Source organism: Lynx canadensis, chromosome B3 (genome assembly GCF_007474595.2).
Source record: "Lynx canadensis isolate LIC74 chromosome B3, mLynCan4.pri.v2, whole genome shotgun sequence".
In the NCBI taxonomy this organism is placed as follows: domain Eukaryota; kingdom Metazoa; phylum Chordata; class Mammalia; order Carnivora; family Felidae; genus Lynx; species Lynx canadensis.
In genome coordinates, this window is record NC_044308.2 from 20,612,370 (window position 1) to 20,625,375 (window position 13,006).

A 13,006-nucleotide genomic window follows, 5' to 3' on the forward strand; every position below is an offset into this window, starting at 1 on the left:
GAGGTGCATAGGTATCACCTTGTTGCCCAAAATTAGAGACCCCAGTGAAGAAAGGGACTAAGGATGTCCCCAGGAGGGCATGTGAGAACTATCCCTCCTGGAAGTCCCTGCAGGAGCAAGAGCCCACCTGAGGAAGGCCTGCAGAGAGAGGAGAGACTGAGGACATGTGGGAGCTGCCCCCACCTCACTTGTCACCTCTGCTCCCTCAGGTTTCAGGCTGCACACACACTTCCTCTGTCTCCAGTGTGTCCCTGGCCAGTTGGTCCTCCTCCCAACCTGCCTTATAGTGGTGGCTTTGTCCCTCCCTTAATGGCACTCCAGAAGGCAGTGATAACAACTTGCTCATTGGTGTCCTCAGCCCTGCACAGTGTGGCCCTGGACCTAAACTGTTTGCAGAGCCTCAGCCAGCTGCCTCCCCCATATCCTGAAAGAGGCTCCTATGGATTTGAAATCATCATTGTCACCATCAGGGCGAGGGCTCCACACCCCTTACATCCACTGCAGACTCAGATCCATATCAACTCTGCTCCCTGCCACCCCAGGAGATGGACAGTTGTTGGCACAGATAATGTGTCCAGAATGTTCCAGAACTGGGAGCCAGATGGGGTGCAGGCTTCTTGCCACTGCCATTTGCTTTCCTAACCACTGCACCTTGCTCTCTCTTCAAGGGCTAGAGGTGGGGAAGTTTCTTTCTAGATTATTGTTAGTGGAAGGGCTCTCCGTGATTTTCTTGGACATTAAAACAGTGTTTTAGAGACCCTGGCTTTAACTAGATTTTAAAAGCACCGAAGCCATCCCAGATTCCTGCTAAATAAGCTGCTCTGTGACAGCAACAGCCACCTCTGGTCACAGGTCTTCAAGAGGCCGCATAAAAATCAAATAAGGCCATTGTGCTGACTTGACAAATAGGCCCAGAGAAATCAAGTTTGGAAGCCTGAACACATCAAGTGAGGCGCTGACAATGCCAAGGCAGTACCCTCCTGGATTTTGTTTCTCAGGGTGGCCCCAGGAATTAGTTATGGCAGGTGCTACAGCTACTCATCACAGCACTGGGAGCAGAGGAGGCTGGGGAAGAGCACAGGACCCCTGGGAACTCTCCTGTGCTACCTCCTCATGTGCACAAAAAAAGGGCAGGACCTGATGCCAGAAGAGCCGGAGCACCTGCAGAATCAGGGTCAGGGCTGTGGGAAGAAAGAGGCCACCTACACTCGAGAGAGGCATGGGGGTGGGGGGTGAGGACCTTCCTCTTCCCCCGACTGGGCCATGCTCTGTGTCTCCCAGAAACTCCTGTCCTCAGCGCCTACCCATGAGGTCTTTCTCCAGCCCTGCCCTACCTACAGCCAGGTTTGGATAGACCGCTCCCTCCTGGGCACAGTGAGAGCACCAGATACCTTTGCATACCTGCTGCCCTATGACATGCCAATGGAGCTTACCTGAGTGCCAATGATCCCAGGGTACTCCTCTCTCAGCCCCTCGGGGCCTCTTAAGACATGGTACCCTTTACTGTAAAGCAGGTGCCCATATTTACTTCCTATGACACTGAACAGGGCATGTAGGAGAGGCACCGCCCACAGGAAGCACTCACAATGCCACTGCCCACCCCACCCCCCGGGAAGGCCGAGGTCACCCATACACTTAGCATCGTCCCTCCCCATCTGGTGCCAGCATTCCTATCACAATCTCAAAAGGTCCTTCACAAAGCAAGCCTCGACTGAATGCGAAATCACAGCAAAGCCATCTCCACAAGGAGCAAGGATAAACACTTGTATGTTTGATGTGGTCTCAGGGCCCTGTACCATGCCTCCATTTAACTGTTGTATTAAGTTGACTATGATGTATTGACTTTCCTTTTTTTCTATTGTCAGAGGGCCCTTTTTAGAAAGTGCTGGCTGGACCGATGATAAACAGAAATCATGAAAACCCCCAATAATCAAAAAATGCATTTGGTGTGCCATCCTAGCACACAGCAGTATTCCGTGCAGTTGCCGCATAAATCAAACACCTTGAACTAGATGGCCGTTGAAGTGCTGACGTGCGCCCAGCCCACAGAGTGCATGGAACAGGACAAGGCATGCCTGGCCGCTTGAGAAATCTCCAGAGCCCAAAGGAAAGGAATAAATCTATTAAGGGAGAATTTCAGGCACAGAGAAGATATTTTCAGAGTACTTTTTCTCAAGATATATGTCACAGGCCAACACATGAGAAAGAGGGGGATTCCAAAAGAGTCAGTCCAAACCAAATCCAGTCCTTGCTGAACCCAGATGCACAGAGACTACAAGAACCTGCTATCCCAGGCCGCCACCAGATCTATGGAACTATGATCTCTGGTGCTAAACAAACATGTTCTTACAGGAGCATGGAGGAGCAGCCCCCAGGGGAGCATTGATCAGCAAGTCCCTGCTCCTAGGAGGTGTACTGATGACCCGCCAAGTCCCCAAAGCTCACTCCTGAGCTGTGACACCAGAGTCCCACTGAGCTCCTCTCTCTACACACACAGCAGAAGTAGGTGCAGAAATGGCGATTCAATCTGGATATTCAATACAAACTAGGCTGGACGCAACTCACATAGTCTTCAGTCACTGTATGTAAACAACAAAACATATCAACGAAGCTCCATAAAAGTAAGGAAAGTGGTGCATGAATGATCTCTACTTGACTACTCTAGGGCCTGAGCCCTCATGAACTCAGGATGTTGGGATAATTTTACAGACTGGAGGTCTTGTGTCCACTGGTCACCCCACTGGTGTCATGACACATGGGCTACGAACAACGGAGCACGTCAAGCCCTCATAATACCAACTAAATAAGGACAAAATAGAAGAGATGGCCACTCTCTGGGAGGAATACTGCCCAATTCACCTATGTGGACTCACTCACCAGCAGGCAGGTTCAAACACATTCTGCCACAGAAGTCAGCTTTACCTCTTCTAGAGGCCCTTCTAGAACTGCACAGTGCAAGGGCACCTGGGTGGCTCCGTTGGTTAACTGTCCAACTCTTGATTTTGGCTCAGGTCATGATCTCATGGTTCATGAGTCTGAGCCCCGCCTCTGGCTCTGCGCTGGCAGCCCCAAACCTGGTTGGGTTCTCTCTCTCTTCGTGCCCCTACCCTGCTCATGCGTATGCTCTCTCTCTCTCTCAAAATAAATAAATAAAATTTTTTAAAATAAAAAAAAAAAAAGAACTGCACAGTGCAGCAGTCAAAGGCATGAATTTTGGTGCAACACAGACTGCTAACCCCTTGAGCTGTGTGACCATGGGTGTGGTAGTTATCCAATGTAGGTCTTAACTGCCTCATCTGTAAAACAGGAGCAACCCTAGTCCCTATCTCTTCTCATCATTCTAGGATTTACTTAGATCATACACATGAAGTCCCTCACATAATGTTGGCCATGACCACCAACACCAGGGTCAGTTCCACCATCACCCAGGGACTCCCCACAAACAGCAAAACAAGAAACATTAACTCCTCAGAAGCCAAGGGTCCCAGTGGTGAAACAGGTGACCACTTGTCCCCCATCAACTTTCTGGGTTGATGTTGAATCATCCTGGGATTGAGACATGAAGCAGGGAGATTTCGGAAAGTTGTGTGATCTGGCTTTCTGTCCCCTAGGATATGCAACTGTGGTCAGTAGCTTCCTGATAGGTCCTGCCTGGGGAGAAAAGGGACTAATAACCAAGATTTTGGGGGAAACATTGGCCAAGCAGGGCCAGGGGTATCTTTGTTGCAGTTAAGTCTGGGACTTCACACAGCACATGTACAACCAAAGGAGTGAATCTCTGAGATGGGAAATCTTTGCCGTAAAGTTTCTCAAGCTCATCTGCCAATCAGATACAGTCAGTTCTCCTTGTTCAGGGCAGTTACATTCTCTAAAAATGCTGTGAACTCTACATGTATGAATACTGACCCACTTACCTCCTAGGAGAAATACAGGATGAGGTTCCTGCAAAGCCTCTGCTCACCATTTTTGTCAACTAATCAATACATAACCTTGTTTTCCATCTGTTTCTTTTTTGTTTTTGTCTTATGTGTGTTTCTCCCTAAAGACACCTTATTTAATGTGTATTCCTCACAGATGATTACATCCTGTATTTCCTTATAATAAAACTAGCTAAGAAGAGTCTAACATTTTCCTGACCCTGGATAAAAAGACCGTAAATTTCTTTGGCTCCCAGCCTCATCACAGTGCCTTCACCATGCTCTTTTTATTAATGGTCACCTCATGAATCCACAAAGTAACCCCCTTTTCCAATGCTTCCTCACACACTATAGATGTTACTTTAGCGCTTTCCAGATCAACCTCATGTACAGATTGGCGAATTTCCTCTTCCTCTTTCTGGCTGTACCATATTGTTGACTCATGGCCAACAGCTCTATCATTCACACATACATGAAATATCTAACACAACGTATTTTTCTCCATAAGGCACATCATAGCCTTCTCATACTTAGAAACATCAGACTGCACTCCAGCACTGCAAGTGGGGGTCATTTTATCACCAAACAGAAAGCGTAAAAATGCAAAAAACATGGCGCTAAAAGGCCCATGAAAAGGACACCTGTTTGCAGTATGAGAGCTGAAACAAGAAGGCAGAGTGTCTCCTTTTTCAAACTCAGCTGGGATCATGCACGCTGACTGACTCACGTGCCTCTGCCTCTCTGTGAGTGTCCACAAATGCTTGCAAAAGCACCACGAGTACTGATTTTAAGCTTACACATAAATTTTAGCAAGTAGGCCAATTCACAAATATGGAATACATGAACAATAAGGATCAGTCAGGATTACCTGGGTGGCTCAGTCGGTTAAGCAACCGACTTTTAATTTCGGCTCAGGTCATGATCTTGGGCTCTACACTGGCAGTGCAGAACCTGCTTGGAATTCTCTCTGCCTGCCCCTCTCTCTCTCTCTCTCTCTCTCTCAAAATAAATAAATCAACTTAAAAAAAAAAAAAAAGAACAAGGATCACCTATGCTTTGTTTACACATCTAACAGGATGCTAGTTTGCCTCTTTGATTTGAAACTCTCAGCAACAGAATTTGGCCATGCCATGTGACAAAATATGTTTTTTGCTTATATTTTCCAAATTTTCCTCAATAAACATGGATTGCTTTGAAATAGCTCTTTCTTCTCTAGAAATACTCATGCACAGATCTCTGTTCCCCCAATCACATGTGTCTTCCTGCAATTTGAGTTTATTTCCTTTGGTTTCTCTCACATCCTGCCCTCCCTCCCCCACCCCCATCGCAGACCTCTTGGTCTCATCAGCATTACACAGGAGAGAGGTCTACCTGCAAACTGGAGCCTTTTCAAAAGCAAACACACTGAAGGAAACATCTGTAACAACAAGCAACATCTAGAGCATATAAAGTTCTCCTAAGATATAGAAAAGCACTCAGACTCCACATGATAAAGAGCACAAATCAAACATTCATAGAAAAAGAGTAGCAAAGGGTGCCTGGGTGGCTCAGTCCATTAAGCATCTGACTTCAGCTCAGGTCATGATCTCTCAGTTTGTGGGTTCAAGCCCCACACCAGGCTCTGTGCTGACAGCTCAGAGCCTGGAGCCTGCTTTGGATTCTGTGTCTCCCTCTCTCTCTGCACCTCCCCCTGCTCATGCTCTGTTCTCTCTCTCTCAAAAGTAAACATCAAAAAAAAAAAAAAAAAGAAAGAAAAGAAAAAGAGAAGTAGCAAGATAACATGAGGAGATGGTTAAAGTTCATACCCAGTATGGGAATTTATTTTCAGGCAATAAACCAAAAGAAAACTTGTACGTAGATGTCTGTGCCAGTCCAATGTGTAAGAAACAATCCCATCTGTAACCTGTATGCTTGGTGGCAGGGTATGTGCAGATGAATGAATTAGATGGCACGTGGCCTAAATGGAACATTCAAAGGTCAGTAAAAATGATCATGAAAATTATAAGGCAACACAGAGAAACACTTGTAACATGTCAGATTTTAAAAGGTGGATGGCAAAATTACATCTGGACTGCAAAGACAACCACATGCATTATTCATATTCAATGCTAGAGTCTGAAAAGTAACACAGAAAAACCAAAAGAGCTCATCTGCTAAGGCAGCGGGAACTATAGAGGATACTTTTTCTGTCTTCCCATTTCTAATTCCATTGTAATACTGTTGTCCACACAAGGATGAAATAAAAGGCTATGCAATACTCTTCAAAGTGTCCATGATGTATGTAACTTTTCAAGCTTTAAAATGAGGATCAGAGAGGTGAGGGATGCTATGCAATTCTTCCTCCAGCAGAAGCCTTCCACAGTATTGCCTCTCGAACTTGAATGTGGCCTCTTGTCACATGTGGATTCAGTGGTTCTGCGGTGGGGCCCTCCAGTGGGGCAACACTGCTGGGCCATGGATCACACTTCAGAAAGCAGACTCCAGGTAGCCACCATTGCCCTTTGGCCGTTAGCTATTTTGTTTTGCTTTATTTTGTTTTACTATAGCCTTAATCCCAGGCTATGACACACTAACCGTAGAAGGCCCAGGGAAAGGCCAGCATGGGACTCAGGCACCCTGTCCACCTATTTGAGGCTACTCTTTTGTTGGCTCCTGCCACACAGTCTGGCTGTCCTGGGGGGAGTAAGGGATTCCTTTTAGGAAGCAGGCTGTGGTCTGAAGCAAGGAGTCACCACATTTCCCACTGGACCTTCTTCACACACTCTTGCTTTCAAGATGATTCTATCACAGTGGTTCTTTTTGGTCCAATTTCAAAAGGGTCCTCATCTGGAGAATGGGTCACCTGTGTCTACAGGATGGGAAGACCCAGGTCACATTCACCCAGGCATGGCACAGTCCCCCAAAGGAATCCTTAGGCCCCATTTTCATCAGGAACCCTTGTCAGCACTGAGCTTGGCATCATCAGGTACTCTCTTTGATGGAGTTAATTTGTGAATGAATGAGTAAACCAAAAAAGCTATGCAATAAATAACCCATTTAAATGAGCTTCTCTAGAGTGTCTCAGATTCGCTTTGAGGAGACACTCTATTTAGGGAGAGAAGTTACCTGCTCTTTCACTCAATGCCATGACTCTGAGGAACAGAGCTCCTACTGGGTCTCCAACAATGGCTCAGGATGTCTCCCACCTCCACCTGCCCTTTGAAACCACCACCACCACCCCCATTCATTCCATCCTATTCATCCATCCCTCAGGCTCTCCAACCCAAAGTCTGCATTTTTGCTCAAATTAGCATCTGGTACAGCACAAAAACAGCAAAACGTCAGGTCTTGCCCACTCCCCGTCATACTCTAAAGATAATGTTCTCTTTACGAGAACTTTGTCAGGGAAGTCATTTGTTACAGGGCGCAGTATGCCCTGTGTAGCCCACGTTAGTCCCTGTGGCGCCATCGCCACTGTTTGGCAATGAGTCCAACTCTGCCAAAGTGAAGAAGGCCAGCAGTGCTTGGGCTTAAAGCCCAGACCTTGGGCCCCGAGCCACCTGCCTTTGGGGGGAGCTCCCCACATCCACTCGTGCAACAGCAGTTTCTCTACATCCCAGAGCCCTCGGTGCAGGCACAACTGCCGTGAATGACAAGAACACCCCAAAAGTGAAGTCAACCTACATTTAATGGTCTTTAAAAAGAACAAAAGACATCAACATGCAAGTAACAGAAACCAGCAGCAAGTCATATGACTTATATCCCAAACACACGTCCTTAGTGTATAAACTCATGGACTCCTCTGGGGGAAAAAAAATACTAATTAAGGCTTTAAAAAATATAAAAGCATTTCATTGTCATTTGCCCACAGAATTGGCCAAACAGAAGTTCCTTTACACAAGTGTAATAGTCACATCTTCTTTATATATTCACAGAGGGGTGTTGTTTTTCTTTTGTTTTTGAAAAGCAGCTTTTCAAATGTAGCTATCAAAATATATGCTCACTTTGATACAGTTAAAAGAAAATAAAGTTATGCTTAAATCCATTGGCCTCATTAATATGCATTTCTTCTCCAAGACTTTGTCAAACCTTCAAATAATTATTTTCAAAATAGTTATTTACAGCTAATGGCCCATAATGCCAAGCCCCTGAGCTTTCAGAAAAGTGTCACTGGGATACAATGGTCCCTGTGAAATGCACGCAGGTCACTACCCCTTGTCACTGGGGCATCCAACCACTGCCTGCCACAGTATGCACTCCCCAGCAACCTCACAGCCTTGTCAATGTCCCATCAGCCTGAGGAAAAAAACCTGGTAGGGGGATGGTAGTCACACGGGGCCACCCCCAACCATGAACAAATCCAGCACAAAGAGGCTAGAGACTCAATCTCTTTTAGGTGGGAGGGGGGTACCTTCTGGAAGGCACTAGAATGTCCACATACCTGCTACATAACTGAATTAATGCAGAACTAAACATGCACTTGAACTATGGGCTTTGGCACCTGTGTGGGCAATACCAGAGTATCCTTTGCTCTCTGGGCCCCTCCACCCCCTTCCCTCTGGGGACAGCCAGAGTCCTACCTGCTCTTGGGGCCACTTTGGCCTCTCCTCTGGAGTTCTGGACTTGGTCTTGAAGCCTCTCTGGAGGTCTCCGGAGTGCTTGGCCTCAGGAGGGAGGTTCAGCGATTTGGGCCTTCCCTCATGTCTGCTAGGGCCGTGGCTGGCCTCACTGGGTGGGCAGGCCTCTGTGGAGTCCCCGGGCCCCGGCTCGGGTCCCCGCACCAGCGCGTGTTCAGGGCTGGCCTCACCGGCGCTGGTGATGCTGGTCATGCTCAGACTCATCTTGATCTCAGCCACGATCTGGTCGATGTCCTCCTCCTGGTCCTCCAGGTCCCCATCCCCACGCCTCGGGTGATAGGGGGAGGCAGTGCCCGTGTTCCCATTGGCCTCTGTGGGGTAGTAGTCCTGGTAGCCCTCTTCACTGGGACAGTAGTGGACACCTTCTTCCTGGTCCTGGGCCTCCAGGACGGAGGCCTCGTCCTCCGGGATGGGGAGGTGGCCGTCCCGGTAGTCCGGGCTGCCTTCGTTCCCGTGGCCATGCGGATGGGGGCCTGCCGAGTCCGTCCACTCCTCCACGGCCTCCTGGCACTCATCCGTCTCCAGGTGGCGTGTGCCATGGGCCAGGTACCCCTCCCCGTTGCAGTCCATGCCCTCCAGGTAGCTGTCATCCTCGGGGCAGTAGCGGATATAGTAGGTGATGCCCTCCTCCTCCTCGGGGAGGCCCTCATCATAATCCTCCTCCTCAGAGGTGTTGTTCACATAGTCGGAGCTGGAGTCCCCATCGGGGCTGTGGTCGTGGCACCCCTGGTCTGGGGGTGTGGGGCTCTCGGGTTGCAGGGTGGACAGCTCCAGGCCCTTGGGCACGTACTCTGCCAGGGGCAGCTCTGCGTCCTCACTCTCAGGCTCCTGGCCATGGGGGACGGGGCCAGGCCTCGCCCTGTGGTCCAGCATGCTGCTCGCCGTGCTCTGACGCTTCCGGTTGGCCATGGCAGATGCTCACACAGCCATCATCACCTGCAGGCAGCCACTGTGGGGAGGAACATTGAAGAGGACAGTCAGAACCCCACAAAACATGGCCGACCCAAGGCTCCCGCCAGGCTGCCAGCAGCAGGACCACGGGAGTGTTCCACCACCATGTTGTCTCAGAGCAAAGTTAATGCACATCTATTCAAATAATGTGATGTCCCCACTGCAGCTGACTCATTTGTGGAGAGCAACGAACGCATGCCCATGCCACAGAGAAGGGGGACATGCAGGGCTGAGGGGAAAGGAGGCAGGGGTGAGGCGAGGCACCTGCTATTCACCAGGATGACTGCCTCTTTCCCAGAACCTCACCGGCTCATTCATGACTTCTTAAGAATGCTCACCCCGTTTGGGTAGCCAAGGTGACAAGACAAGGAGTCATCAGATCAAGTTATTTTGTCTCAAAAAGCAAAAGAGAAGCTTTCATTCAGAAGACATGAGGAGGTCTAATGAGGAGGTAACACTACCTTCCAAGTCTAAATCCGCTGCTCCTCAAAGGCCTCAAGTCCCCTCCCCTACCAGCTGTCTCGCCCTCCCCAGTGCATAGAAGCCTCTCCTTCCTCCTAGCTCCAAACCAAGAGGATTCCCCAAGTGACCAGACTTGCCTGGGACTGTCCAGGCTGAGCCCCATACAGAGAAGCTGAACCTGAGCCCTAGCCTCACAGGCTCAGCAGGGTGAGGGTACAGGAGAGGGGGACGCCTGGGGGAGGACAGCACTGCCTGGCCATGGAGAGAGGGAAGAGGGTGTGGCCACAGCTTGCAGGATGTGGATCATGGTATCACGGGGCACTGCGAAGATCCTTTAAGTCCAAATGGGGGAGGTCCTGGGGTGCCTGGGTAGCTCAGTCTGTTAAGCGACCGACTCTTGATTTCAGCTCGGGTCATGATCTCAAGGTTCGTGAGTTCAAGTCCCGCAACGGGCTTCGCGCTGTGTACATCCTGCTTGGGATTCACTCTCTCTCTCTCTCTCTCTCTCTCTCTCTCTCTCTCTCTCTCTCTCTCTCTGCCCCTACCCCACTCGCTCTGTCTCTCTCTCAAAAGAAATAAATAAACTTTTTAAAAATGGAGAAGGACCTTACCCCACCCCCCAGGACTCTGCATTTTATCCCACAAACCACACAGAGTCATCAGGCAACTTTCAGCAGGTGCATGACACGCAGGATTCCTGTTTTAGTCTCATCTCTCTGAGCCCAGGGTGGAAGAGATGCTGGAGGACAGAGAGCTGCAGGGAGGGAGACCAGTGAAAAGTCTATTCCAGCTCTAGGGAATGTGAGGGGCCAGCATCAGGGAAAAGCCATAGGGGATATTCAAACGGATCATTAATGTTTTATCTCTTCAGCTGAGTGGTGACCCAGATGTTTGCTTTATTCTTTAAATGGTACTTTGACATTACTTATGCCTTGTTTTTGTTTACATCATAGTTCATTTATTTTTAAAAACTTCTTCCAGTGTCCAGAGAAGAAATGAGAGCCTGTACACATGAAAATAGTTACAATGGTAAATTTCATGTTATGTATATTTTACCACAATTAAAAAAAATTATTTTTAAGTGAGTGAGAGCTTAAGGCAGTGGAAATGAGAGAGGAGCTGTGGAAGCATTGGGCTCAGCAGGATTAGAGAGCAGAGACAGAGACTCTCATGCCAGTTCCTGCCCAGGCTCTGAGCTTCCCTGGCTATACATCCTCTTTCTTCTACCTTATCTCCCCCTAAAAGTCCTAAACTAAAGACCCTTTGCATTCTGTATTCCCCAGAGCACCCATACAGCATTTTGCTTATAGTGGTGACTAAAACACATTTTTCTATGAGACTGGGTTTACCAGATGGCCACAGTCACAGCATTATGAATATTCCCCAAAGAACGGAAGAGATAATTATTTCATCTGTCCAGACACTCAGAGTGCAAGCATCATTACTGATTGAGCCACATGCTTCTGACATGTGAATTCACTCCAAGAAAATTTCCTATTACAAGAGGCTCATGAATGTCTTGGTAGCATCACTAGATGCTGAAAGATTCACAGAGCCTTCTCCAGAGCAGCCCACGGACTAGAAAGATACCCCACCAGGAATATTATCACTGAGATGGACGCTGTAGGGTATGAATGTCCTCACAAGTTACCCCATCCCCAAGCCCCAAAACTGACAGGATAATCCCAGATATTTATTCCCAGGTAGGGATCGAGGTGCTCAGTGTTCACTATAATACAGGTGACCAGAGGATGCATCAAAAGCACTGACCTGCCTCACAGCCATTTATCATTTCACAACAGACCTCTTACCTGCACAAAGGATAGCTAACCACCAGGGACATGCATATGCTGTAGGACTGACGGAAGGAACTTGGCAACCACCTTTTTGTGGACACAATCTCTAGAAACAACCCCCAAAATGGTTCCTAAAGCATGCAGTGAATGCAGTGGCTAAGAGATGGCCAGATTCCTACACTTTGAGAGTCAGGATGGTCAAAGGCAAATGGAGCTGGTGGTCAGTTGCCCCTGAACACTCAGTTCCTATTCCTTGGGAGTAACTCTATCTCTATATCTCCCCAGGTCATACACATCCACATCCTTGTTAACAAACAAACTAAGGTACACCGTACCTCTTAACTTCAGATTCCATCTTAACCTCAAATTCTATGTCATTTGAGGGATAAAATCTGTATGCAAATACAGACGTGTGTATGCCCACATCTACATATGACACCATCTAGGCCAATATAAGACTCAAAGATGAAAGTACATATATTACAGTAATGTGGGGCAGTCCCTAATCCCATAAATAATTTACCCAAGCAATCTACAATGTGAGGCTACTCCAGCCAAAATTTCAACAGAATATTGGGGAAACTGTGACCCAATAATTCTTAGGTTCATTTGGAAGAATAAATTCGTGAAAATAGCTCAGAAAGTTCTAAAAATGACAGTAATTAAGAACTTGCCTTATCAAGTATGTAAATATACTCTGAAGTTTGGGGCCTGAACCCATGACCCTGAGATCAAGACCTGAGTCGAGATCAAGAGTCAGATGCTTAACCAACTGAGCCACGCGGGCACCCCCGTTTATTCAAGACTTAAAAGGTCTTTCAACAGCATTACAGGATTCTTCATAGCAAGTTTATTCTTAGATTTTATTATTTTCTGGTGGCTGTAGTGTCTGCCATTATATATTTACCTGGCTATTGTTGGTACATAGAAAAATATCTATATTGATCTTGCAAAAGTCCATGTTCAAATTCTAATAATTTTTAGTTGGTAATTTTGTTTCTCTCATTTCCAGCATTTTATCACCTTGTCTGGATGCACTGCCCTGGAGTGCTACTACACAGTTAAATGGCGGAGCTACTAAAAGACAGCCTTGACTTACTCTTAATTGCAATGAAAATGTCTTTCTTTACTTCTTACCAGGGCCAGTCCAGGATAAAGCACATATGGCACTCACCTCAGTCATGAAATTTAACAGGGAAGGGGCCCCTGGGTGTCTCAGTCAGTTAAGTGTCCAACTCTTGGTTTCAGCTCAGGTCATGATCTC

General features: G+C 47.6%; 1 protein-coding gene across 3 annotated transcripts in view; it reads right to left on the bottom strand.

Annotated features, from left to right (window-relative positions):
- APBA2 (amyloid beta precursor protein binding family A member 2) overlaps nucleotides 1–13,006 on the bottom strand; it is a 222,062-nt gene that overhangs the window by 59,598 nt on the left and 149,458 nt on the right. For all 3 annotated transcript variants that reach the window (XM_030317530.2, XM_032593581.1, XM_030317529.2), the window contains exon 3: nucleotides 8,477–9,482. In XM_030317530.2, the coding sequence (XP_030173390.1) occupies nucleotides 8,477–9,442 (966 nt within the window). In that variant the 5' untranslated portion in view covers nucleotides 9,443–9,482. The remainder of the gene's footprint in view (nucleotides 1–8,476; nucleotides 9,483–13,006) is intronic.